The sequence below is a fragment of the Argopecten irradians genome, chromosome 12 (assembly GCF_041381155.1).
Source record: "Argopecten irradians isolate NY chromosome 12, Ai_NY, whole genome shotgun sequence".
NCBI lineage: Eukaryota > Metazoa > Mollusca > Bivalvia > Pectinida > Pectinidae > Argopecten > Argopecten irradians.
The window spans coordinates 37,068,683-37,096,530 of NC_091145.1; the positions used below are offsets into that span (position 1 = coordinate 37,068,683).

A 27,848-nucleotide genomic window follows, 5' to 3' on the forward strand; every position below is an offset into this window, starting at 1 on the left:
AAGGATGCTACCATTGCATTATGGGTGCTATACCATGCTTAGTTGCAGAGAAGAAGTCATTTATATGGAAATAGCCAAAATGACCCCTTTTGACCCCGCCCCTCAGGCCCACGGGGGTTCAGCCCTATCATTTGCACAATTTTGAATCCCCACACTATAAGGATGCTACCATTGTGTTATGGGTGCTATACCATGCTAAGTTTCAGAGAAGAAGTCGTTTATATGGAAATAGCCAAATTGGCCCCTTTTGACCCCGCCCCTCAGGCCCCCGGGGGGTCAGCCCCATCATTTGCACAATTTGGAATCCCCACCCTATAAGGATGCTACCATTGCATTATGGGTGCTATACCACGCTTAGTTGCAGAGAAGAAGTCATTTATATGGAAAAAGCTAAATTGACCCCTTTTGAACCCACCCCTCAAGCCCCCTGGGGGGTCAGCCCTATCATTTGCACAATTTTGAATCCACACCCTATAAGGATGCTACCATTGCATTATGGGTGCTATCCCATGCTTGGTTTCAGAGAAGAAGTCGTTTATATGGAAATAGCCAAATTGACCCCTTTTGACCCCGCCCCTCAGGCCCCCCGGGGGTCAGCCCCATCATTTGTACAATTTTGAATCCCCACCCTATAACGATACTACCATTGCATTATGAGTGCTATCTCTTGCTTAGTTTCAGAGAAGAAGTCGTTTTTATGGAAATAGCCAAATTGACCCCATTTGACCCCGCTCCTCAGGCCCCCGAGGGGTCAGCCCCATCATTTGTACAATTTTGAATCCCCACCCTATAAGGATGCTACCATTGCATTATGGGTGCTATCCCATGCTTGGTTTCAGAGAAGAAGTCGTTTATGGAAATAGCCAAATTGACCCCTTTTGGCCCCGCCCCTCAGGCCCCCGGGGGATCAGCCCCATCATTTGTACAATTTTCAGTTAGTAGCCCATAAGGATGCTACCAATCAAATTTTGTTGAAATCCGACCAGTGGTTATGGAGAAGAAGTCGATTGTTGACGGACGCCGGACGCCAGACACCGGACACCGGACGCCGGACGCCGGATGCCGGACGCCAGACGCCGGACGCTGCGGTATCCCATAAGCTCACCTCGGTCCTTCGGACCAGGTGAGCTAACAAGCGAGCATGTAAAATGAACAAATATCACAGACAAATACTTGTATGATTAATCTGCAAATATACATTTGTTAATACCTACATGTGTATGTATTACATGTGGAAACATACCAAGAACGCTTCAGCATTTTGAACAATTAAATCCTAGGGAAGCTCTAGGATATACCATCAATCATTTATCAATTCCTGACAACCTGACACACTAATTTTGTGGAAGGTGCAAGATACTCACAAAAAGTTAGATAAATGACACCTACAGTAGTATACCATATGAATAAAACTATTCAGATCCATATAACCACAACAGTACAGACTACCTGTTTCTCAAATCAAAGAAAGGGAACTGCTGAAGGCAAGGATCCTAGAGTCATTAACAGTATAACCTTACCTTTTCAACTGATTTATAATCTTAAAGGTGTATATCTATATATATTTTTGGTGTATATGTTAATGATATAATGATAATATGAGACAGATTAAGTAAAATTTTATGGCTGAAATTTCTTATTGTTTGCCTATGTAGACCAGAAACATATATACATAGAGATTGGAAACTCCTTCTTTGTCTATGTTGACAGGCAGAGGGACCTCCAGTTTATAGGCATTTACCCTTGGCTAACTAGATTTAAGTGTATTCTTTTAAACATGATACTTTTGCATCAACACAAAGTTTAAACATTATATCATGGTTTGATGTGATCACTTTTCCCAATTGATGTTATTTAATATGATTTTTGAAAGTATGAAAATGAGCAATTTTACTTGGTTTTTCGAAAATCAGGCATTCATGATTTTTGAAAGTATGAAAATGAGCAATTTTACTTGGTTTTTCGAAAATCAGGCATTCAAAACCGGAAGTGCATTTTGTTTTATTAATATATAAGTTAAAATATTATTTTTTCTTTCCAAAATCGTACTCAAACCATCTGAAAATTACTTAACTTTTATAACATATCAAAGTTATTCTGCTGTATTTAACTATTTAAGAGTTTATCTAAAAGCCCCTAGGGACATAGAGAGGTACATCTGCCTATCGTAAAATTGGCGAAGTTGCCAATCTCTATGTATATATGTTTCTGTGTAGACGTACTATCAGTTATCAAGCATTCTAACCAATCAGAGTTACTTCCCTTCATTTCACTCTGTCAGCACTGATAGTGAGACCAAGGGGAGTAACTCTGATCGATCAGAAAGTTATTGTGCTGAAATTGATGATTTCTGAACACACAATTTGGCTGTAGAGTTATACATTTGACAGACTTGACTGTTAGATGTTGAAAAATGGAGTGTAATACTTCACTCTAATATCACTGATGTGGATGTGAGATTAGAAAACCTTGCAAGGACTGCATTTGTGGTGTATGTGACTGGACTAGAGAGTGTAAATAAGGAATGTGCTTTACCCGATGCTGTGACCTAATAAATACAAATGTATTATTGTGATCTTAAACTCATACATACATAATACTGCAAATTTTACCTCATACATACATAATACTGTAACTTTTACCTCATACATACATAAACTTTTACCTCATACATACATAAACTTTTACCTCATACATACATAATACCAAAACTTTTATCTCATACATACATACTACCAAAACTTTTATCTCATAAATACATACTACCAAAACTTTTACCTCATACATACATAAAACCAAAACTTTTACCTCATAAATACATACTACCAAAACTTTTACCTCAGACAAACATAAACTTTTTTCTCATAGAAACATACATCCTTGATACTCCAGGGGTTCCAATCACTTACGATCTCTACACCCCTGGACTATCTCATAGTGAAATTGAAGGCAGCTCAGCTGAAAATATTTGACCAATCACAGATCAGCAAAGATTTCCTTTGAAGACTACAGAGAGAGCGACGCCCAACTTCAAAGCCACATAGTCAACCACAGTGTACCGTTATACGGTTCTTTTGATGTACATTAAAGGACTTAATTACCTGTTCTGTTCTGTTGCCTCCAGTTTTACGATGAGATAGTCCAGGGGTGTAGAGATCGTAAGTGATCGGAACCCCTGGAGTATCGAGGATGAGAAACATACTACCAAAACTCTTACTTAATACATACTACCAAAACTTTTACCTCATACATACATAAACCTTTTATCTCATAAATACATACTACCAAAACTTTTATCTCATAAATACATACTACCAAAACTTTTATCTCTTACATATACTAACATCAAAATGCTAAACATGACAGTATGAAACATGACATGACTATCAAAACATCAGAAGTAACATGTATTCAACATGTACAATGTATCTAATAAACAGATAGATATACACAGACAATGACACATGACAACAGACAGATTATATATATCCAACAATTAAAACAATTACATTAATCATTCATAGGAATCAGTTTATAGGTAGACTCGCTCTAGACATCAAATATATATTTTAGTACATGTATATTGATTTGTAATTTAAATACATCAATAAATAAATACCAGTAATGTTTCCTACAACCTGTCCATCATGTTTTTAGTAACAACAACTACATTCTGATCTTTCAGAGTAACTTCCTTTATTTCTCTCCAATAGTACTTACAGAGTGAAAGAAGGGGAGTAACTCTGATAGATCTCAGACTATACAATAATGTAACACTACTTAATGCTTTTATGCTTAGACCACGTATGGAGAAGATAAACATCCAAAGCAATTTGACAGGAACAAGTCATTGAACGAGTTTCAAGGTGTTGAAAACTTAAAACTACAGTACTTCTCCTAAAACTATTCATTTTGTTCAATAAGAACTTTATTCCGTCTTTGCATATTACATAGTGCTCTCCCTTGTGGGAATGTATTAATTGTGATGTCATAATTTTTGTGAGAGAAGTTTATGTTATTTTCTCTGAAAATTTGATGTTTCGCTCACAAATACATGACGTCAAAATCAATGCCTACCTACAAGGGCAGATATCTCTTTGTTGTGCAAAGACAGAATAGCGATCACATCAACTAAATCATTCTCGTTTTTTATAAACACTTGGATGCATTGATTAATAGAGCATTTCCAAATACATACATGTACAATGAAATACAAAAAAGTAATTTATATTCAAATAAAATTGGTCGTATTTTAAGTTCATGTATATGAAGCTTTACATTGACTCTGTCGTAAAATTAAAGTGCAATGTATTGAAATGAACATTGAACTTTCATTGACAATTTTGATTTACCTCAAAGTAAAGGAAAAAGTACATATCAAATATCATTCTAAGCAAACATGTTTAGATTTCATAAAGGTATTGCTCAATAAATTAAACCTCCCCAAAGTTTATATGGCCTGTAGTTTTAGCATGTAGTTGTGCATCAGACTGTCCAGTAAGTTGTTTCTGACAAATCAAGCACTTTAGTGTAAATGTCGCCACATCTGTGAACTGACGTGACGCTTTAGCTTCTTCAGCAATTTCCATAGCCTGAGCCAGTATTGATGCGTCTCTAGTAGAGAAGATGGTTGTAACAGCTTCCCCTGGTACCAGGGGCTCTAACACCAGTGGATCATAATGGATTCCGTCATAGATAACAAGAATTCTTTCTGGATAATTTTGATCCTCACCAAATCGATCAATTCTACAACTTTGTGTGTCTACAACATCTATTTCTACACCGTAATATTTAGACAAGATGGCTATTTCTATACCACCTCCCCAGGATTCCTTGTTCATAATCCATTTACAGTAGTTTGAGTTTGTCCTACCGAGGAAAGCCTCGTTAAAGGTTTGAGGATCACTAAGCACCACTCCAGCTATCAACTCCCTCATCATCGGAGAGCAAGACAGATCAAGCTCACCGTCGTTCATCAGGGAGTAAATACTGGTAAACAGACATGAATTGTTAGCTGGCACAACCTTCCTCATCAACATGCCTTGTCTCTGTAGACTTTGCGTCTGGAGAACATTGTCAATTCGCTTCTGTTTATTTTCACCTTCCAGACTTTTGTCCTCTTCAACAATAATGGTGTCACCTGACCTGAATGGTAGGCTGTTTAGCAGTTTGTTTTCGTCACACAATTCCACTATTTTAGGAGGATAACCTGTCCTTATCTTGATCCAGTCCTTTTTGATTTTGGTCAGTTCAGATATCTTAGTCATCATTTCCCCAACACTAGAAGACAGTGTTAGGCCTGACAGTACCTGCTGGCCAGCCTTGGATGTACACCGTAGCTGGAGTGGTTTGGATGCCATGTTTCTGTAAAATAAAAAGAACATCAATAGAGATGAGCTTCAATTCTTATGTGCTCTTGGCACATATTGGGTTGAATACAGTATTTGTTTGCTAAATTTATAGAATGATTCAAATGGTTGATCAGAGTCGTCAGGGGAGATAACTCTTTTGTCATTGGTAAGTGACAGCAGACAACATTCTTTTTATCTGTTATCCCAACTGCATTAATAAAATTCATAACAAATATGCATATCTATTACCATTTGGTAACAGTTAATATTGCTAAATAATATGTCTGTTTAGGGTTATCTGACTGACCCATTTTTCTACGAAAAAAAAAATAAAAGTCAGGATTTCGATCTCAGACTCAATTCCGGCCATTATTTTAGAGTGAAAGCCACTAAATAAATTTTTTTTTTTTAATTTTTTATTTTTTCAAATTTTGTAACACATTTGACATGACAAACGAGGACACTTTCATTCTTCACAAACACACACATACACCTTATACTATCAAATAAACACACAGAGAGACGAGAAACAAGAATGTTTATTTACCGAAATTCAACATAATATGTCCATTGATATAAACTAGAATATTCATTAAATGGTGTATTCAACATATTGATAAAGACCGAAGAAATCTTTTGTTTTAAATGACAATATACTCACCTCGATGAACGATTCAATCCCAAATTCTTTAACCGGAAGTGTTTACTACGTCACAGATTTATGTGCACATCCTTCATCATTATGTCGCAAAACACGAGTGTTTCACGTCCAAATAAAGGTAAGACTACTCATTCACATATAAACTTTTTAAAAAATTTCGGTAAAATAATGCAATTTCACAACTGTCTTTGAAACGTCTTTTGTAGTAAAATATGTCGATTTCATTTGATGATGTCGAAAACACGTGGTTTTATGCCTCATGGTCAGTGCCGTGTATATATATGAATGTATTATTCTATTTTCGTTTTCACAAAGCTTACGTGATGGTTGTTACGTGTACACTACCTCGACAGTGTCCTACACAAAATACGAACATATCTTGTCAGAATTTGTAAAATACACCCGACTTACAACCATATCTTGATCATGATGTACATGCATGATGCAATCTTCGATCATATTGATCTTTCCCTGTCAGTGTCATATTTCCAAACAACAAAAGCTACAGTTTACACTGTATGGACACATGATATAAACACAGTCATTCGTAATAATAATATAATAAGTAACAATAAGTAAATTATTGACGCAGGCAAACATTTGCCTCTATATCCATATCTAAAATTAATATATTGGAATAGATCTAACCATTTTGAATAGAAAATATTCATGTCTGCTGGTAAAATGAGGGGTAATGAACGTTGATATAGCAAAATTACTGTTCTTTTAAATAGAAGTTGTTTTAGGTAGACAAACTATTTCCTCCATGTTGGACTGTGAACGTGGTAGAAAAATTCCTCAGTTTCCATAGATTTTGCCTCGTCCACCAGCTTCCATTTGTACCATCGAAAATCTCTGATTATCCTTTATTTTCTTGATGTTCCTGAATAACAATTTCTTTTTTTCCAAAGAAGAGGACTGGATGGCATTTGGTATTTGCATCTGGTTTCCCTAGTCAAATAACCTTCTTTGGTCTCCCATGATTTCCGTTTATCACCTAGCTGTAACAAATCCCATACAAAGTTCTCCTTGATTTTTCGATCAGTTAATACGCTTTTCTCCGCTGTCACCCTACAAGGTGAACAAAACCACAGGTCGTCTGATTTTGACAGGCTTTCGTACTTACAGGTGACGTCACAATGTCATTGATAATGATAAGCTAAAAATAACAATAATCCAGAATCAAGATCAGTAATTTAATTTATAGGCAAAGCCTAATTGAGAGTACATTGATTTATAAATGTTACTGAGACATGCACTGTATTCTATCAGCTGACACGTACTGTTCACCTCACGAACAGGCCTGTGGCTTGTTTGAGCTGCACTCTCTTATCAATATTTATATATAGAGAGAACTTCTATAGGCTTTGCCTGTTGTTCAATCCCGGGCCTTTTCAAATAATATTTGAAACAAAATTTGTTGAAATTGAAAATATTGAAGTAAATCTTTCTTTGTGTCTGTTTATGTCGATGATGTATATGGTGTAGTAAAGTTGAGTATAAGTCAAATGCTGAGTTGTGGTTTCAGTACTTTATTCCGCATGGCAAAGTATGGCCCAGTACTCATGGTCGAATACTGGGGGAGCTTAAGTTGACACTCTATGCATGGTTTGCTTGCCTTTAAATAGCCCTACATGTTTGTGTTGAGTAATATCTATAAATCAATGTTAATCACAGAGTTATTCTAAGTTACATCGAAATGCTGACCTTTAGCAGACATGATAAATCATAGTCATGTGTAACTGTTTTGGTTAAATAGCTTTCATCAATGTCTCGACAACATGTTACGCGACACGACGACAGGTCCCTAAGGCTAGGCCACATGTACAGACATGGGTTAAAGATATGTACAGTTTACAAATAATATATTTAACTTAAACTTTTCCCTATAATGCCACATTCGTCACCATGTTATAAATTAAATCAAATTAGCAATAATTTGATATAATAGATTATAAAATTTCTAAAAATTAAACTTTTCCCTATAATGCCACATTACGTAGACTTCCGCATTAAGAATATGAAAACACAGTATTCAAATATAAAAACAACTTCAAAATAATCCAACGTAGATATAGAAATGTTTATCAATATGCCGTCACGTGATGAAAGTGAATGTGTGTTGAAAACGATGTACAACCATCTTGAAATCAACGATGAAATCTCGCACAACAAGGCTGAGAAAAATATATATAATGAATGTCAGAGTTCCATTTAAAAATGTTAAATATAAGTTGAGTGTTGATTGTGGATCCTCTTCGGAGATGAAAATATAACACGTTTCCCCTGGCATTAGACTGCATCAGGTATTTCCAAATCCGTTGAGTCTGTAGGTGATGAATGTTGATGTGTTGATGTTCATGTCTTCGAGTACAGAGATATATAATATAAAATGTGCGTGAAATAACACGTCACAATCTCTGTACTCTGACATAGCCTGGCATAGTCCTAATTTACGATAAAAACCTGGTGAGGAATCACTTCAGGGGGACTATCCAGAAGATGTTAAATACGTTTGATGTGTTGGTATTGATGTAGAAAAAAAAGTTTCCTCGTTGAAGATATATCTTAGTGTATTGTTGAAAAAAAATACACTTTCTTCGATGAAAATATGTAGAAATGGAACTCTGATGACTAAATGATACGGCATACACAAACAAGTCAATACACAACGAAGACAATTTAAAGTCAAAGTATACTGGATTACTGCATATCCTCTTCTATCACTGGAGGCTGTACTAAAGATGACTCTTCTGTGGCTTGGATTAAGATTTTCACTTGTTAATCAAAAGTTACAAGTTTGATAGATTTGCCTTTTCACTCTTCTCTTTGCAAATAATTGTACCAATCACAAATATATTACTAATAATACCATGACATCACCAGAAATACAGAAAAACTATTTTGAAGAATAAAAGATAATAAATTAATCACTCAATAACTTTATACGTATCAATAAATAGTTGTATTATGATTGTTTATTTGGCTTAGAGACAATGGGACCTGTCATGTAACATTTTAACTAATAATTAGTTTGTATTTCAACTGGTAGAAAAAAATAACCAAAGGAATATATATTATAATGTGTTAAAAAGCCAATTAATTCAAAACAAACTATCATGAACTTGTAGTGTTCTATTGGCCTATATTAACTGCTGTTGTGAATAGTATAAAAATAAACATGTAAACTGCGCTTTCAAGCGTTAAAATTAATATAACCGTATGTAAAATGTAACAATATAGATGTCTCTTTATCTACGGGTATTATCTACGGGTAAAACATTTGATACTTATAACAATTTCATATATGCAACACTTATTGGATAATTATTACTTATTAATCAATATTTATTTCTTTATGTTGCAAAAACACAGATATTGAATATGTGCAAACTATATGAAAACATAACAAAAGTATAGCATACATGTATAGTTTATGAGTTACTTTCCTTACATTTCTTTTTTTTAACACTGTGGGTTTTTCTTTTCTTTTTTTTTTTTTTTAAGTAAGTAACTATGTGAATTGTGTTAGATAAAATGTATATGTTTTGTTGTGTATGAGAAAAAATATACCTATACCTGCAAAATTTCATAAAAATGTGTAAGTAAATATATATAATCAATGTTACTTTATTGATTCGATTAGCTTAACCTTGCATATGATTGGATTGGAATGCTTTAGGGGAAAAAACCTATAAAACTTATGTATCAGCTAATATGTACTAATTCCGACCTCGAGGACATGTTCACGATATGTTATTGCCAAAGGGTAAATGACAAGTAATTAGTAAAGCGTCTGGCCGACGTACGTACTTGCGGCTTAACTCAGACATGATGCAATCTAGATGGCCACTCATCAAAGAAAGTTCCATAAGTTTAAATATTGTATATGTGTAAAATGAATAATGCAAGAGAAAAATATCAAAAATATAACCTTGCATTCAATTGCATCAGGTAATACTTTCCTCCAATAATGAAATAAATAATATAATCATAATGTATATTATGTCGTATGAAAAATTGTTATGTATATATAAAGTATAATGTACGTATTACGTTATATGAGGATCAGAGCAACTACAAATTAACGTGTGTGTTTAAACACATCACTACTCTGCCCCTAACATAATAAATGGAAAGTTACTATGACATATATTTCTCCGTGAATAATCACGTGAGATAAAACTTCCCATTAGGTAAAAATATGTAAAATGTGTATTTGTGTAATAGAAAAATAGTATATGTATATAAACATTAAGGAACCTCTTAAATTCGTGATGAAAACAATCGACCTAATTCATGAACATGTCACAGGAGAGAAATGGAAGTATCAGTGATAAAAATTATAAAACAGTGAATATGTAAAATGTGGCAACTTATCGTAGTAAAAAAAAACTAGCAAGGTTATTAATAATTTTATATTATCAAACGTTTCCATAACACTATGATGAGTTGTTTATTTTGATGTATATGTGTGCGTTAGATGTATTTATGTGGTCAACTCCCTGTGGTGCATGTCTGTGTTTTTGTGTACGTTTTATGTGTGTACTTCAAAGCAAATCTACATACTGCTTTTAGTTCATAAAATTTACTTTATATATAGAGTTAACAAGAATTCTCACTAAGAATAAGTATGGTTCTCAGTGGTGAAATAGCCATGGTAAAACGGTAATATGATTTTGTGCAAGGAAAATTTGTGGTACAAATAATTGCTTTTAAAAGAGTTTAGACAAATCCACGTACCTGTGAACCAATGATCGTTAGTGGCAGTAGTTTCGCGAAGTGTCCAAACCCAGGTTGTTTTCTCTGCACAGCGCCAGTGAAGTAAATCTTTTCTTTGTGTCTCTTTGTGTTGATGAGGTGTAGATATTGTAGAGTAAAGTTGAGTATAAGTCAAATGCTGAGTTGTGGTTTCAGTACTTTATTCCGCATGGCAAAGTATGGCCCAGTACTCATGGTCGAATACTGGGGGAGCTTAAGTTGACACTCTATGCATGGTTTGCTTGCCTTTAAATAGGCCACATGTACAGACATGGGTTAAAGATATGTACAGTTTACAAATAATATATTTAACTTAAACTTTTCCCTATAATGCCACAATATTTATATATCTGATGTAAATGCCTATAATCAAAATCCAAACTAATTTTATATTTTCATGCTGTTTCAAACTTTTCATTTTTCACTGTGACTGATTATGATTGTAGTAGTGTTATTTTACTACTTTCATTGCTGCAACCTTTGTTACCTTTATAATTGACACCATTATTGTTAGCAGTTTGCTAATTGCGGCGCATTTTGATTACAGTATTGGACTCGATAAGCGCCCAGGGCGCTTAAAAAATTGATAAAAATGAAAAGGTGCTAATAAGTCAAAATTATTGCAAATTTATACCGTTTTATGTCATTTTGGTCCTTATTTATGCTTGGGCAATTGAAATTGAGGCCTCAAAAAGGAGGAGGGGCACTTATAGGGACATGGGCACTTATTGGGTCAAATACAGTATTTACATTTAATTTTTGTGGTTGCGCATAAAGAGTCATAAAAACCAGGATAAAATTTGAACGATACATTGCGCCAATGGCTGTAGAGATGAGATTATAATAGTGTTATCTTTAACATCTGACTTTGAATTTTACAAAAATTTTGATTTATAATTGTTATAATTTATAATTAGGCTGTAGTCAATATGTAGTTCTGGGGCAGAATCAGACTTGTAGTAGAGACAAAATAATCAGGCCAAATTTTAGAGATGTTTTTAATATTCTATAGACTGGTGGCCAGCCTATAGGTCACAGGTGACACAAGAAGTAATTATAAGTACTGGTTATTTACATTTGTTGGGCACTGAAGTGAATGATTGAAAATTCATGAAAAACATTATAGTATCAAATGTATATAGGTCACAGATGATCCATTAAGGTAGCCAGGATATTATAGGTTTATAAGTCACATATGTCCAAAGTTACCATGTTATCATATGTATGTAGGTCACAGATGAACCACTAAGTTAGCCAGGATATTGTAGGTCAAATATGTCCCAAAGTAACCATATAAAGGTGCCATACGTCCCAAAATAACCATAGTATCATAGGTTTATATGTCCCAAAGTAACCATGGTGTCATAGGTTTATAGGTCACATATGTCCCAAAGTAACCATGGTATCATAGGTTTATAGGTCAAATATGTCCCAAAGTAACCATGGTATCATAGGTTTATAGGTCAAATATGTCCCAAAGTAACCATGGTATCATAGGTTTAAAGGTCACATATGTCCCAAAGTAACCATGGTATCATAGGTTTATAGGTCACATATGTCCCAAAGTAATCATTGTATCATGACAGACATATATAAATATAACAATCTATGTATATTAGTCTATAGTGGGTCTTTGACTCATCAGTGTGCTAAATACCTATGGCGGTACTGAAACAGAATACACTGTGTGACATGAGCTGTTATAATGTCAAAACGTCTGCGCTACAAGCAAAGGATGAAGCCGAAGAGTTATAAGTTAATGAATGTTGATTTACTTTTAATAAATTTTTTTTTAAACTTTTATCAACGCTAAATGCTACATAATCCACCAGAACAAGGTTGGTGCCAACCATGCCATTACGTTACTGTGACTCTCCATTTAGATTTGAGGGGGGAGGCAACTGTATCATACAGACTCAATATTATCCTTCCGCAGTTTGGCGGACGATTTTTGCAACCATTTCTAAATCTATTGTAAATGGTTTGTGTTACATCTGGACCACACTGATAAGATAATTGTTTCTTTATGAATGTATGACAAATTGTAATATTATTGTAAGTAGTCATATTCTAATAGGTGACTATTTTCGTACGTCTCTTGTTGTAGACTTTAGAGCTGTTTTGGAAATTCATTTTGCTGACATCTTCGCTTTATTGTAACCAGTTTAAATGTCAGTTTTAAAGTGAAATAAATATAGACGGTTGTAAACTTTATAAACAATGAAAGATAAATAGACTCTATAAAATACAGTTGAGATATATAGTACAATTTTGGTAACAGATAATTCATATTAACATGAAACAGTCAATTTATAAGGGCGTACGAAGGGCACAAAGTGCGAAGCACTTCTAAGGTAATGCATACATGAAAATATAAGAAAAACACAATCTTCAAAATTCAATCCTACACACTGACAGCTTCAGTTTGCGGCCGCCATTTTTTTACCCACTGTTAAAAAAACATATAAGCGTGAATGCGATGCTTTGAAGACAGCTCAATCAGTTTAAACGCTTTTATGATCCGACATACGTAATCTTCGTCGGGTAGAAGCTCAGTGCAATTGCTCTTTATTTGCAAGTGTTCAAGTGATAGACCACCTTCCAATATAATCAGCTGACCCAAAACGGAATATCTGTTATGGAAATAAAAGATTCTTCTTTTTCTTATGTGGATTTCCTTCTCAAATGGGGGTTTGGGGACAAGGATAGATTGAGATATATGATTAAAAAATAAACAGAAAATTCGGCTCCGTTATTTCCATAAATTGAACTTTTTAACTTTACATAATTAATGGTTACTGAAACATCTGGCTGCGCCTTTGAAGGCCTTGCCTGCAGTCATACTAGAGTATATAATTATTATTTTACCTAAATAATATTAACACCAACTTTTTATCACCTTTTTGGTAATGCTTCAGTGCTTGAATATTTAATGGTTAATCCTGTCAGAAACACAAAGCATTCTTTAGTGTTCTATATTGTCTGTTTTCTGTAATGAGTGTCCAAACCAAACTATATAAGGGAGACAACTCTTGTTAACTTTAATATTACAGCTTTGATGTTGCCCCCAACACATTGTATGTAAGCATAAAGATATATAGAATATTACAGTGATAAAGCTATCGAAAATCCAGTAACTGTGTACTTCAAACTACTTTACAGTGTTAATTTTTGGAAATTTTAAGTGCCTGCAAAATATACATATTAATTTTAATTTAGTGGTAATTAAACTGTTATTTAACCTGGCTTACAATATTTTATTTTGTGTCCTTCTGAAAATATTATAAATAAAAACGACAACCAATTGAAACCATTTTGATTTTTGAACAGTTGTAGGTTCTTGTTACTGTTTCTCAGAACTTCTAGTTTTTTAGTGCAGGTGTAATATTTCTGCATATCACCTGGAGTGATTTTCATGGAGTGGAAATTTATTGTTACAAATATCGACAGAAATAATGAAATCATGTCAAGAAAAATTATGTGATGTCAGGATTTTGAGAACTGTGGAACAAAATAGCCGCCTCCACAGGATTTTCACAATATATTTTGACGTGAGATGCTTCGAAATGTAGTTTGGTGGTAATGGATCCTAAATTTGTGTTTATTTATATGAGATTTTATGAAACTTGTCTCAAATTGTTTTCAAAAATTAAAACTTTTTAAGACTTGTTTAATAAATTCTTTATTAATTATCATATATATATATATATATGTTATAATCATAAACTTGTTTTATAAAATCATTTAACTCATTTAAGATTATATATATATATTATAATCATAAATGAGCTTCTCATATTAGTTTTATCGTTTTGAGGACCATTGATTTGTTAATTAACACGTCTTACTTTACCAGTGGATATATTATATTTGTTAAGTTTGTATATACATACATCGATATGAAATCTATATACCAGGTAATAACTTACTTCATTATACAATCAAATGTGTTGCAGTCATACAGAAAAATATTAGATATGAGTATTTCCATGCATCTGATTTGATTTGATATATGTAGCTGTTGCATGTGCATGTATTTTATTAGCTAGCTTTATAGATTATACATATTTAAAGCAAAATATAAACACATACAGTCACATAAAAGCTATTGTTGTGTAAATGTCAACTTAAAGCTTTAAAAGTTTAGCTAAAATGCTAGTCAATATCAAATTTAATTTTGATTATCTCAGTTATCCAAGATTTTAATTGGTTACATTTGTCATCCACGTGGTATTACTGTATATAATCTGCACATTTGTCATCCAGATACACTGACACTTAATTTTGACAGTGTATATCGGTAACACCTGGGAGTCGGCATTCATTTACATATAATACAAAAGCTATTATAAATGTTTGAATTGGTATACCTGTAGAGGTGTATATATATATCTATTGGGGGTTCTGTGTCCCAAATTAAGGAACAGTAACTTTCATGCCATAGTGTAGTGATAGGAATTGGCCTGCTATAGCTGTAACCTTCATCAAGGTTACATGTATAATACCAGTGTATTATGTGGGTCAGTAGTGGGGGACTATGGTTTGGACTGTTGCCAATGTTTACATGCTTGCTAAATGATAAATACAGGCTTTTTATACTTATAAATTATGTGATAAAGGAATAATCTGCTTCAATATATGTAAATCTACAGTGCTAACTGTTGATATGTATAAATCTTTGTCCTTGTTTCCTTTCATTAAAATTCGGGGTGTGACATCCTTAAATGACCATTTGCTGTTCAAGCAACGTAAAAGACTACACAAGGAGGTTTGGAATAATCTTCTTATAATATTGTTATTGTTATATACATACATTGTGTTTGTTTTAGACATGTAAATAAAAAAAATTAGAAGTGTTTAAAACTCCAATAACGGACAGGAATATATCATCCTGTGTAGTTTTATAGATCTCTGTAGATGATATAATGGCCAGGTAGGGTAATATTTTACAATGATATCAAAATACAGCTACTATGGTCTACTGACCTATCCATAGGATATCTGATGCAGTTCATGAACATTAATTTCCGTAATTAAACATAATTTGATATGCATGCTTAAATTTGATGGCAGTATGGGTTATATATAGAGTTCTTGGAGTCACCTGGTGCATGGTTTATACCGAGACTTGCATGTGACGGATGTATGGTTTAACATATAAGGACACCTTGAGTAATTACTGGAAATGTCAATACACAGAGAGTGTGGAATATACCTGTACCGGTCAAGTGTACTTAATCAAAAACATTATACTATCAAGGTTAGTACTTTTGTTATCATACAGTGCTCACACAGATATCTTTAGGAAGGATGACAACTGTATTATCACCTGGCCGTTATCTCGTGTGATGATGTTTGACACCTGTACAACCTCACCTAGAAAAAATCTGAATCGCAGAAGTCCAGTCATGGTTACGTGTCATGCGAAACTTGTGCATGTAACTGCAGAGAACATATATAAAGACACATGCTGAGAGACGTGTACATTATTAGGCCATGCAAATGTGATGTGTTTATTGGACATAGGAAACAGGATACAAATTCATCCTGTGACCTATCAAAATGATAACGACATTGTGATGTACCTGTGAACTTTTATTTACCTGTATTTGGTTACCTTGAATAGACTATGTGACTATGGTAAAGTTCTGACTGCATCGTGAACAAGTCAATTCTGGAATGGTTGATAACAACACTAATTAAGTAGTAGACTGACGCTGCAGTGATTACCAAGGTAGTCTCTACCATCCCTACTGTACCTGTAAATTCTAGCAATGTATTTAAAAAAACTAGAATAGGTATATTGAGGACATCTCAGCTGTGACCAAAGCACTTATAAAATTTACAAATTTAATTGAAAATTGTGAAATGTGTTATATGCCAGCTGTTACGAGGGAGAAAGCCGACTCTGCTGGGCTGGCTGTGTAACTTTCTGACAATCCTCTGTGGAATAATTTGGATATACTGAGACAACAGTAGACTATATATAGATATATATATGAATGACCTGTCAGATGTGGTCTGGTATGGTGCTGTACACATGATAGAAGTAGTACTGCACTGTCAGCCTGCAGTGATTAACTGGCTCAAGTAAGAAGCTTATGATGCTGATAGGTTTGCTGTTAGACAAACAGTCTGTTAGTGATCTCATCGAGCTACTTGTGTCATGCTAACCAATCCAGGAAATGGGATTTGACAATGAGGAAATCTACCTGTTTATTTATCTGTTGAATTGACAACATCCGTCAGATTGACAATGTGGGTGTCACGTTTGGGAGGTACGTGATAGTGTACTGGAAACTTACCCCTCCTTTCATTCTGACGTGTGCTATATATAAGTAAAGTGAAAGTAAAACATGTGACTTCCTCCGGCAACTGTCAACTCCTTTATTATCGACTGTTGTAATATAAGACTGCTATTTCTTCATGATATGCTGAACTATTGATTCATTTAGGGTTGAATTGTAATTATAGATGAAACATTGTTAAACTTACCATAAGTGAAATTAGAAAAGAAGTGAAACATCTGCTTAGTAAAAGTTGAAGCATCAGGTATTCTCTGTGATGTAACATTAGATGGAGTTATTCTTCTCTTAGAGCTCTGGATATAGATGGGAGTGTGTCCAAGAAAACTGACCAGGACTGTTATTATAAACATGTGTAGTATATATCATAGGAAGTACTGACCGGTGCTGTGAGGTACATTATAAGAAGTACTGACCAGTGCTAATTGATGACTACTGTACTGACCTATATACCTACCCTGACCCTGACACACACCAGAACTCAGTAAATATGCCTGTTGGAGCTTACATCAACGCATTCGCGGCAGGTAAATATATTTTAAAGTTATCAGTTCTGAACAGTAGGTAAATAGATCAAACTTATCAGTTCTTAAGCAGAAAATACTGTTTTGTAAAACCTGTTTCTCTGTTATATTATTGTTACAGTTGGAATGTAAGATACATTCTCAGTTAATGGTCAAATAGTGGTCTCAGACTAATGGTACACCACCAATGGTGAGTTAACAATCAACATGAATGTAATATAGGTTCCAAAAGATATAGAGTCATAGAAGATTACATGGAAAAGTTAGTCTGCTTGAGATGATGCTAATTAGAGAAAGGCAACACATATATGTAACATTTCTCTCTAATACCTGTGTCACTCACAAAGAGGTTTCTATGTTATTGTATGACAAGATCAATTTCAAATTCTGTGTATGATATCTTCTTGACCGAAACGGTTTACTTGGTAGTTGGGAGGGCTTTTCAATGAGAAGGGAGGAAATTGTAACCATTTCAATATGTGGACATATCTGACAGATTTTTAGGTCATCTGACCCGAACAGTCAGGATGACCTAGAGTCATCATGTTTCGTCCACCATTGTCTGCTGTGTTAACTTTTCACATTTTGAACTTCTTCTCAATGCTCTACCATTGCGATTAAGCTGAAACTTGCATGAAATGATCCTGACATGGTCCTGACCAAGTGTTGTTATATTTCGGGTCAATCTGAAATCCAAGATGGCAGCCACAGGTGCTATCTTGAAAACACATTTTGAAGTTCTTCTCAAGTTCTACTAGTGCGATTAAGCTGAAACTTGCATAAATTTGATCCTGACATGGTCCTGACCATGTGTTGTTATTTTTCGGGTCGATCCGAATTCCAAGATGGCCGCCACAGCCGCCATCTTGAAAACACATTTTAAACTTCTTCTCAAATTCTACCAGTGGGATTTGGCTGAAACTTGCCTGAAATGATCCTGATATGATCTCGTCAAAGTATTGTTACATCTCTGGTTGATCCCAATTTGAAGACGGCTGCCATGACAGTATTCTTATTTATTTTCTATAGACTATTGCCAAGGTAGTCAGATGACCGTTAAGGCCCTTGGACCTCTTATGAAGTCTTATTTTGTTGGAACCATTCAAACAGAATCTAAATGATTGTCTTATCATGTTGTGTCTATGGATGACCAGGCCGTGTTACACTTCTAGTGACATTCACTGTATATCTGATCTATAGCACATAATTCATTGTGAGGATGTTTTCATCAGTGATGATCTTTACATTGTGACGAAGATGTTAAGTGGCTTTCATATTCCTTCATTCTCCTATTGCATTGATAAAACACTTGAAAAGTTATAGCATATAGGAAGCCATGAATGATCAACATGTTTCAGCTTATCAAATTGTTAAATTAGATATCAGTTATCCAATATTTTAATCAAGTTTACTGCAAGTTCATTCAATCCTTGAAATGCTCATTCCTAGGATTAAAAGTCCAGGTGTTGTATTCTTTTCATAACTGAATATTGATAGGTAGGGCTGTGGATTGTGGAGGAGATGGCGATCCAATCTGATCCGTGATTCAGGCCTAACCACAAATCCCCTGGGAGCCAGACATGTTTACATAGTGAAAGTTTGATTGATGTGTGAATCTGAATTTAAATTCCATGTATACATTGAGTTTACATGAGTTTAACTTGAGTGCAACGAAAGAAACATATCAATGAAAACATTGATAAAATTCAGTCTACATGTATTCTATCATATTCCATTTAAGGTCACAGGGGTCAAATATGTTTAAATCTTTAAAGGGACATGAACCTAAATAAACCATGTAAATTTTAGTAAAATACATATTTAAGACGTGTCAGATACCTTACTAAGTAATATATATCAGTTATTGTGCAAATGTGTCAAATAAATTAATTATAATGGAAATTCCATCTTTCTGTATTTTGAACTGGCCCGGTCGAATTTTGTAACGATAGTATAGTAGTGTTGAATTCTAGTGACCTCCCACAATGCACTGCACAAATTAAGTCAAAAACGTGGGTTAAGTGAACACAAACAAATTCCGATAGAAAACAGTGTACGTCAAGAGTCAGTAACGTGCGCGATTGGTAAATAAAGTAGGTAAATAAAAATGCATCGCTGAAATGCAAGAGACGGGGGCAACTCACCACTTTATACTTGCGTGATGTACATATGTGCAGTAAGTCATGAACCTTCCTTCGCGGTGCCCAGTCGAATGAAAAGTCTTGTTTGACTTTTGACTGATCATTCTTACGCTAAATACAAATTGTTTTATAACAAATATGGCTTATACTTCATTTGTCAACCATCGTAAATTAGGAAATAATCTTAAAATGTGGAAAACTAATATTCCTTGTCATGTCAGCAAGTTTGTCGTTCCTCGCTCTGGGTCAGCTTTCCTTTTGTGTTCCAAAAATAGAATATGACGGTCTATTTTTATCATATTTGAGGTAGGTATTCCCCATGTTTTCCTGTCGTTTTAGATAACCAATCATTGTAATAAAATATTCAATAAACATCTGAAAACCATATCTAAGCTTACAGAACAAATTTTGTAAGGTTCATGTCCTTTTAATGACTTCTTTTTAATAACTTGATTTAAACTTGTGACAGACTGGGATAAAAAGCTACCAATGCTAGTTTGTTCAAATGAATGATCTTAATATTCATTCAAGGTCATAGGGGTCAAACAGGTTCATATCTTTAAACAACTTCTTGTCAATAACCAAGAGGCCTAGACCCTGATATTACCTGGGTCATACATAGAACTTATTAACTCTCTTATGCCTTAAGTTTGTACCATGATTAACAGATAGCAGGGTAGCGATTCAGGCCCATTGGGCCCTGGTATTCCTCCCTATAAGGTAGGTATATGTATTCAGAGACTTGTGTGAATATCCCCCCTGATGGATAGGTATTGAATGATATTCATCAGATTGAGATCAGTGACACAAAATTGTGTGATGATCAAAGAGATCGGTAAAAATGTTGATGAATTTAAAGAAATACACTTTCTTTCACAAGTGTATGATATAAGCACATATATAGAGAGAGTAAGTGAGGTGTATCATCTATTGAGTGAAGATCCTGGTGTGGCGAAACTCTCTGCTTCCTGGTCTAAGTGCTGTGTATAGATTTATACTGTGAGACCTACCTGGTATATTGACTGGACTGATACTTTAATGAAATGGAGTATCATTTGATTCGGCACTGTGGACGAAACCTCCCAAGTCAGCGTAGAAGTAAGTATCTTATAATGGTTCTGTCAGGGATTTCAAACTGTAACTCCATAGAAATCCACAGTACAAACCTGGTAGTATATGTGATAGCTATCACTGTGACTCAAGGGAGACTACTCATAAATGCTCCACTGTATCATTATTACCGATACTTATAAGTAGATATGTAGGTATATACACAAACCTGTTCCTTCTAATGAAAGACTGAGATTTTGTTGTATACCTGTATTCCTCAACTGTAATTGATAATGTTTTAACTAATAACATTCTAAGCAGGTAGCAGAAGTGTATTGGATTGAAAAGGTAGCTCGGAACAGCATCTGGCTGGTATTTGGAGGTCCTAGGTTCAAATCTTGGTCCTCCTCTCCTAGCTAGCTGTTGCAGATAAATATCCACAGTGGTTGTATTGGGTTTGATGTGTCTTCTAGAGCGTTGAGACTTGGCGTAATGAGGAAGGATTGTAGTGAGTAATGAGGAAGGATTGTAGTGAGTAATGAGGAAGGATTGTAGTGAGTAATGAGGAAGGATTGTAGTGAGTAATGAGGAAGAATTGTAGTGAGTAATGAGGAAGGATTGTAGTGAGTAATGAGGAAGAATTGTAGTGAGTAATGAGGAAGGATTGTAGTGAGTAATGAGGAAGAATTGTAGTGAGTAATGAGATAGGATTGTAGTGTGATTGGACGGGGTCGATCATAAGTAAGCAGGTAGATTATTCTGCTAGGCTAGCACATGGCTAGTGTTCGGAGGTACCATGTTGGAACCCCATTCTGGCTGCCACATTTCCTCCTCTCCTGTTACAAACATAACAATGATACTGTTATATTACAGTTGATTTCATTCTCATCGAGAGGTGCTCATGAAACAAAGTCTCACACTAGGGGAATTCTTACACATATATGTTAAACTTTATTGAATTTGTCTTTTTGTGACTTTATTGTCAGACATCCTAATCAAATGTTACACTGTACATGTGAGATCAAATTAGTGTCATGTAACACCAGGTGTAATAAAGGCACGCCTCGTGCTCACCAATGCACATGTACCTATTCAATGTCGGAGCGAACATTGAAGCATACACAATACCAAATGCAAAGTCAAGTGAGGTTTGATTGACAGCTGGCTATCTGTCAGTACAAGCCGCAATATGCCTCTCAACTGGAGAGAACTCTCTTTAGCTCGATCGGTTGAGTGTCAGACTAGTAATCCAGAAGTCCCAAGTTTGATCTCTAGCAGAGAAAGTGACTAAATTTATATTAGATATATATAGTCCTGCATCCTGTTACAATGGCACCCGGATAGTGACTTAGAAATGATACTCAACAGTATCTGCCAAGGAATCATGAACCATGGAAACTCCAAAAAAAAAAAGAAAGATCTTGGAGGAGGAGTATGCAACCCTCATCAATAATAACTGTAAAATACATCTTGAGAGAACTTCTTTTCAACTTAATTTGTAGAGCGTCAGATTAGTAATCCAAAGGTCCCAAAGTTTAATCTCTAGCGTAGGCACTGATCAAATTTATTAGCCCACCATCATCAGATGGTGGGCTATTCAAATCGCCTTTCGTCCGTGGTCCGTTGTCCGTCCGTCCTTCCGTCCGTCCGTCCCTCCGTCTGTCCGTCCGTCCCTCCGTCCTTCCGTCCGTTAACAGTTCTTGTTACCGCTATTTCTCAGAAAGTACTGAAGGAATCTTTCTCAAATTTTACATGTAGATTTCCCTAGGGGTCTAGTTTTGCATATTGCATTTTGGGACCAATCGATCAACAAAATGGCCGCCAGGCAGCCATCTTGGATTTTGATAGTTAAAGTTTGTTACCGCTATTTCTCAGAAAGTACAGAAGGGATCTCTCTCAAATTTTACATGTAGGTTCCCCTAGGGGTCTAGTTGTGCATATTGCATTTTGGTCCCAATCGGTCAACAAGATGGCCGACAGGACGCCATCTTGGATTTTGACAACTGAAGTTTGTTACCACTATTTCTCAAAAAGTACTGAAGGGATCTGTCTCAAATTTCATGTGCATGGTCCCTTAGGTCCCTGTTTATGCATATTGCATTTTGGTACCGATCGGTTAACAAGATGGCCGACAGGAAGCCATCTTGGATTTTGACAATGAAGTTTGTTACCGCTATTTCTCAGAAAGTACTGAAGGGATCTCTCTCAAATTTTACATGTAGGTTCCCCTAGGAGTCTTGTTGTGCATATTGCATTTTGGGACCAATCAGTCAACAAGATGGCCGACAGGACGCCATCTTGGATTTTGACAATTGAAGTTTGTTACCACTATTTCTCAGAAAGTACTGAAGGGATCTGTCTCAAATTTCAAGTGCATGGTCCCCTAGGTCCCTGGTTATGCATGTTGCATTTTGGTACCGATCGGTTTAAAGATGGCCAACAGGAAGCCATCTTGGATTTTGACAATGAAGTTTGTTACCGCTATTTCTCAGAAAGTACTGAAGGGATCTGTCTCAAATTGCATGTACAGGTACCCCTTGGCGTACAGTTGTGCATATCACATTTTCGGACTGATCGATGAACAAGATGGCTGACAGGCCGCCATCTTGGATTTTGATAGTTGAAGCTTATTACCACTATTTCTCAGAAAGTACTGAAGGGATCGCTCTCAAATTTTACATGTAGGTTCCCTTAGGAGTCTTGTTGTGCATATTGCATTTTGGGACCGATCAGTGAACAAGATGGCCGACAGGACTCCATGATGGATTTTGACAATTGAAGTTTGTTACCGCTATTTCTCATAAAGTACTGAAGGGATCTGTCTCAAATTTCAAGTGCATGGTCCCCTAGGTCCCTGGTTATGCATGTTGCATTTTTGTACCGATCGGTTAACAAGATGGCCAACAGGAAGCCATCTTGTATTTTGACAATGAAGTTTGTTACCGCTATTTCTCAGAAAGTACTGAAGGGATCTGTCTCAAATTGCATGTACAGGTTCCCCTTGGCGTAAGTTGTGCATATCACATTTTCGGACTGATCGTTGAACAAGATGGCCACCAGGCAGCCATCTTGGATTTTGATAGTTAAAGTTTGTTACCGCTATTTCTCAGAAAGTACAGAAGGGATCTCTCTCAAATTTTACATGTAGGTTCCCCTAGGGGTCTAGTTGTGCATATTGCATTTTGGGACCAATGGTCAACAAGATGGCCGACAGGACGCCATCTTGGATTTTGACAATTGAAGTTTGTTACCACTATTTCTCAAAAATTACTGGAGGGATCTGTCTCAAATTTCATGTGCATGGTCCCTTAGGTCCCTGTTTATGCATATTGCATTTTGGTACCAATCGGTTGACAAGATGGCCGACAGGAAGCCATCTTGGATTTTGACAATGAAGTTTGTTACCGCTATTTCTCAGAAAGTACTGAAGGGATCTCTCTCAAATTTTACATGTAGGTTCCCCTAGGAGTCTTGTTGTGCATATTGCATTTTGGGACCAATCAGTCAACAAGATGGCCGACAGGACGCCATCTTGGATTTTGACAATTGAAGTTTGTTACCACTATTTCTCAGAAAGTACTGAAGGGATCTGTCTCAAATTTCAAGTGCATGGTCCCCTAGGTCCCTGGTTATGCATGTTGCATTTTGGTACCGATCGGTTTAAAGATGGCCAACAGGAAGCCATCTTGGATTTTGACAATGAAGTTTGTTACCGCTATTTCTCAGAAAGTACTGAAGGGATCTGTCTCAAATTGCATGTACAGGTTCCCCTTGGCGTACAGTTGTGCATATCACATTTTCGGACTGATCGATGAACAAGATGGCTGACAGGCCGCCATCTTGGATTTTGATAGTTGAAGCTTATTACCACTATTTCTCAGAAAGTACTGAAGGGATCGCTCTCAAATTTTATATGTAGGTTCCCTTAGGAGTCTTGTTGTGCATATTGCATTTTAGGACCGATCAGTGAACAAGATGGCCGACAGGACTCCATGATGGATTTTAACAATTGAAGTTTGTTACCGCTATTTCTCAGAAAGTACTGAAGGGATCTGTCTCAAATTTCAAGTGCATGGTCCCCTAGGTCCCTGGTTATGCATGTTGCATTTTGGTACCGATCGGTTAACAAGATGGCCAACAGGAAGCCATCTTGTATTTTGACAATGAAGTTTGTTACCGCTATTTCTCAGAAAGTACTGAAGGGATCTGTCTCAAATTGCATGTACAGGTTCCCCTTGGCGTACAGTTGTGCATATCACATTTTCGGACTGATCGATGAACAAGATGGCTGACAGGCCGCCATCTTGGATTTTGATAGTTGAAGCTTATTACCACTATTTCTCAGAAAGTACTGAAGGGATCGCTCTCAAATTTTACATGTAGGTTCCCCTAGGAGTCTTGTTGTGCATATTGCATTTTGGGACCGATCAGTGAACAAGATGGCCGACAGGACTCCATGATGGATTTTGACAATTGAAGTTTGTTACCGCTATTTCTCATAAAGTACTGAAGGGATCTGTCTCAAATTTCAAGTGCATGGTCCCCTAGGTCCCTGGTTATGCATGTTGCATTTTTGTACCGATCGGTTAACAAGATGGCCAACAGGAAGCCATCTTGGATTTTGACAATGAAGTTTGTTACCGCTATTTCTCAGAAAGTACTGAAGGGATCTGTCTCAAATTGCATGTACAGGTTCCCCTTGGCGTACAGTTGTGCATATCACATTTTCGGACTGATCGATGAACAAGATGGCTGACAGGCCGCCATCTTGGATTTTGATAGTTGAAGCTTATTACCACTATTTCTCAGAAAGTACTGAAGGGATCGCTCTCAAATTTTACATGTAGGTTCCCTTAGGAGTCTTGTTGTGCATATTGCATTTTGGGACCGATCAGTGAACAAGATGGCCGACAGGACTCCATGTTGGATTTTGACAATTGAAGTTTGTTACCGCTATTTCTCATAAAGTACTGAAGGGATCTGTCTCAAATTGCATTTGCAGGTTCCCCTAGGGGTCTAGTTGTGCATATTGTATTTTGGGACCGATTGATGAACAAGATGGCCGATAGGCCGCCATCTTGGATTTTGATAGTTGAAACTTGTTACCACTTTTGCTCAGAAAGTACTGAAGTAATCTGTCTCAAATTTTATATGTAAGTTCCCCTAGGACCTTATTTGTGCCTATTGCATTTTCAACTGATCAGTCAAAAAGATGGCCGACAGGTAGCCATCTTGGAATTTGATAATAAAGTTTGTTTCTCAGAAAGTACTAGAAGGATCTTTCTCAAATTTCATATGTAGTAATATGTACAGCTGTACGAAAAGTTTGAAAAGCAGAGAAAAGATCCCTCTTTTGTTTGTCGGACATAGATCATTCTTTGGTGGGCGCCAAGATCCCTCTGGGATCTCTTGTATAAAATCCTGCACTATGTGGAATAATATTATACTGTACAAACATTATACTGCGCATGGTTGATCAAATGTTATACACTACAAGTGTGTATGCATACACAGATATTTATGACAAAGAGCTGAAAATGCATCACATGGGAAGCTTGAAGCATCAGTGTCCTCCAGATTATGTTAGTATGACCTTGCAGTGACCTTGACTTTAGTGTGTAAGATCTGCAGATATAACTTGTAAAAGTTATTAAAGCACTAGTTTGGTGTCCAATGTAGTAGACTAGCTTTCTTTTTATTGGGACTCGGTGATAGATGAGGTGTTAGGACAGTGAACCTTAAGTCTGTGTATTTATAGATTTGTTGTATGGAAACTGTACCTGTAAGAACAAGTCTGATTAGACAGCATGAGGTCAAGGTCATGGAGAACTGCAGCAGGTTATAAGCAGTAGATGGTGGCATCGTTTGCCAAGTTCACCTTCACTGCTCTCTCCGAGGAAGTAAGATTGATGTTAACAACATCAGTTTCTGGCATCAGGAATTGCCTCTCACATCCTGATATAAGGCCAGTACCAAGTACTTTAAAGGAGTTTGATGGCTACATTTAGTCTCGTCTACAGTAAAGGGCATTTCAATGTTTTAAGTGCAGTTAAGGTAGAGCGTATATATCAAACGGCTCGGCAGTCTACCCAAATTGCTGCCTTTGAACTCTGCAGTGGTAGGTTGTCTATCAGCTGTTAATATAGGAACAGGATTCTCCGACTCTCAGCTGATGTTGTTGACAAAAGATATAACTACACATAACTGTATGTACATGTGTATTAGAGAAGGAAAAGTGTGCAGCCATGCATGTCACTTTGGAGGTCACTTTGGACATGGTTAGTGAACACCTATATATCTACACACACTAGTCAATATCCGGGATTGACAGTAGGAACAGCACACATAATACTGATGGTTGACTGGATATCACATGGATGTGTGTGGAAATTAAACTACTTCCTCCTAAAATCACATCCACAGGAATTTATTACAGAGTATTGTCTGAAGATTGTGTTTCGATGTGTTCTTGTTTAAATCAAGATTACCAATTGGTGCATGAGCACATTTGGGGTACAGGTAAACACTTAACTTTCACATTTTAGATGATGTCATATATGAAGTGAACATTTCTCACATTGATTGAAAAGGAATGCATGTCAATTGTATTTATTGATTTCATAATAACTTGGTTTCATGCTCTATTGCTTTTACTTTGATGACACTCATATATGCTCTCATGATTATAGCAATGTTTTATATTTAGTGGAATATATGCTCTCATGATTATAGCAATGTTTTATATTTAGTGGAATGGATGACTTAACATGAGTGAAATTTAACCTTCCTTATCCAGTATATGTGTATGTATGTACAAACATCAGAATTGTATTGAAATTTTCCATGATTTATTGTAAAATCAGCTTATTCCAATATGTAAGTCTTTAAAATTAATGTTCAAAAATATTTTTCGCATGCTTCAGTATTTGCATGTGCCCCTAGCAGGGACATTTGCAAAGTTCTTACTGTAGGTTTGGTGGTTTTTCTCTGGGTACTCCAACTTTCCTCCACCATTTTGACCTGGCACATTCTTAAATAGCCCTAGCTGGTTTTGA

General features: G+C 35.8%; 2 protein-coding genes across 9 annotated transcripts in view; one reads left to right on the top strand and one right to left on the bottom strand.

Annotated features, from left to right (window-relative positions):
• Window positions 1-1,923: 1,923 nt before the first annotated feature.
• On the bottom strand, window positions 1,924-20,927 carry LOC138304870 (ubiquitin thioesterase OTU1-like). Of its 2 annotated transcripts, none has more exons than XM_069245219.1 (2): window positions 20,754-20,927; window positions 1,924-5,364 (listed from the first exon to the last, which is right to left on the bottom strand). In XM_069245219.1, the coding sequence occupies exon 2, from the start codon at window positions 5,358-5,360 to the stop codon at window positions 4,434-4,436; it is 927 nt and encodes a 308-aa protein (XP_069101320.1). In that variant the 5' UTR covers window positions 5,361-5,364; window positions 20,754-20,927; the 3' UTR covers window positions 1,924-4,433. The 2 variants fall into 2 exon arrangements, with proteins under 2 accessions (XP_069101320.1, XP_069101319.1); XM_069245218.1 differs by lacking the exon at window positions 20,754-20,927 and adding an exon at window positions 6,013-10,994.
• Window positions 6,057-27,848, top strand: part of LOC138304868 (6-phosphofructo-2-kinase/fructose-2,6-bisphosphatase-like) — a 59,613-nt gene continuing 37,821 nt past the window's right edge. For 2 of the 7 annotated variants that reach the window (XR_011205645.1, XM_069245213.1), the window contains exon 1: window positions 27,063-27,312. Coding sequence is in view for 5 of the 7 variants with exons in the window: in XM_069245213.1 (XP_069101314.1) it covers window positions 27,171-27,312 (142 nt within the window). In the remaining 2 variants the exon portion in view is untranslated. Of the gene's footprint in view, window positions 6,131-16,675; window positions 17,606-20,665; window positions 20,842-27,060; window positions 27,313-27,848 lie in introns of those variants that run through there. The other 5 variants (XM_069245215.1, XM_069245217.1, XM_069245216.1 and 2 more) reach the window with 5 other exon arrangements.

What these genes read in the sequence shown, in the direction of transcription:
- LOC138304870 (XM_069245219.1), bottom strand. Translation starts at nt 5,360, where the DNA reads ATGGCATCCAAACCACTCCAGCTACGGTGTACATCCAAGGCTGGCCAG.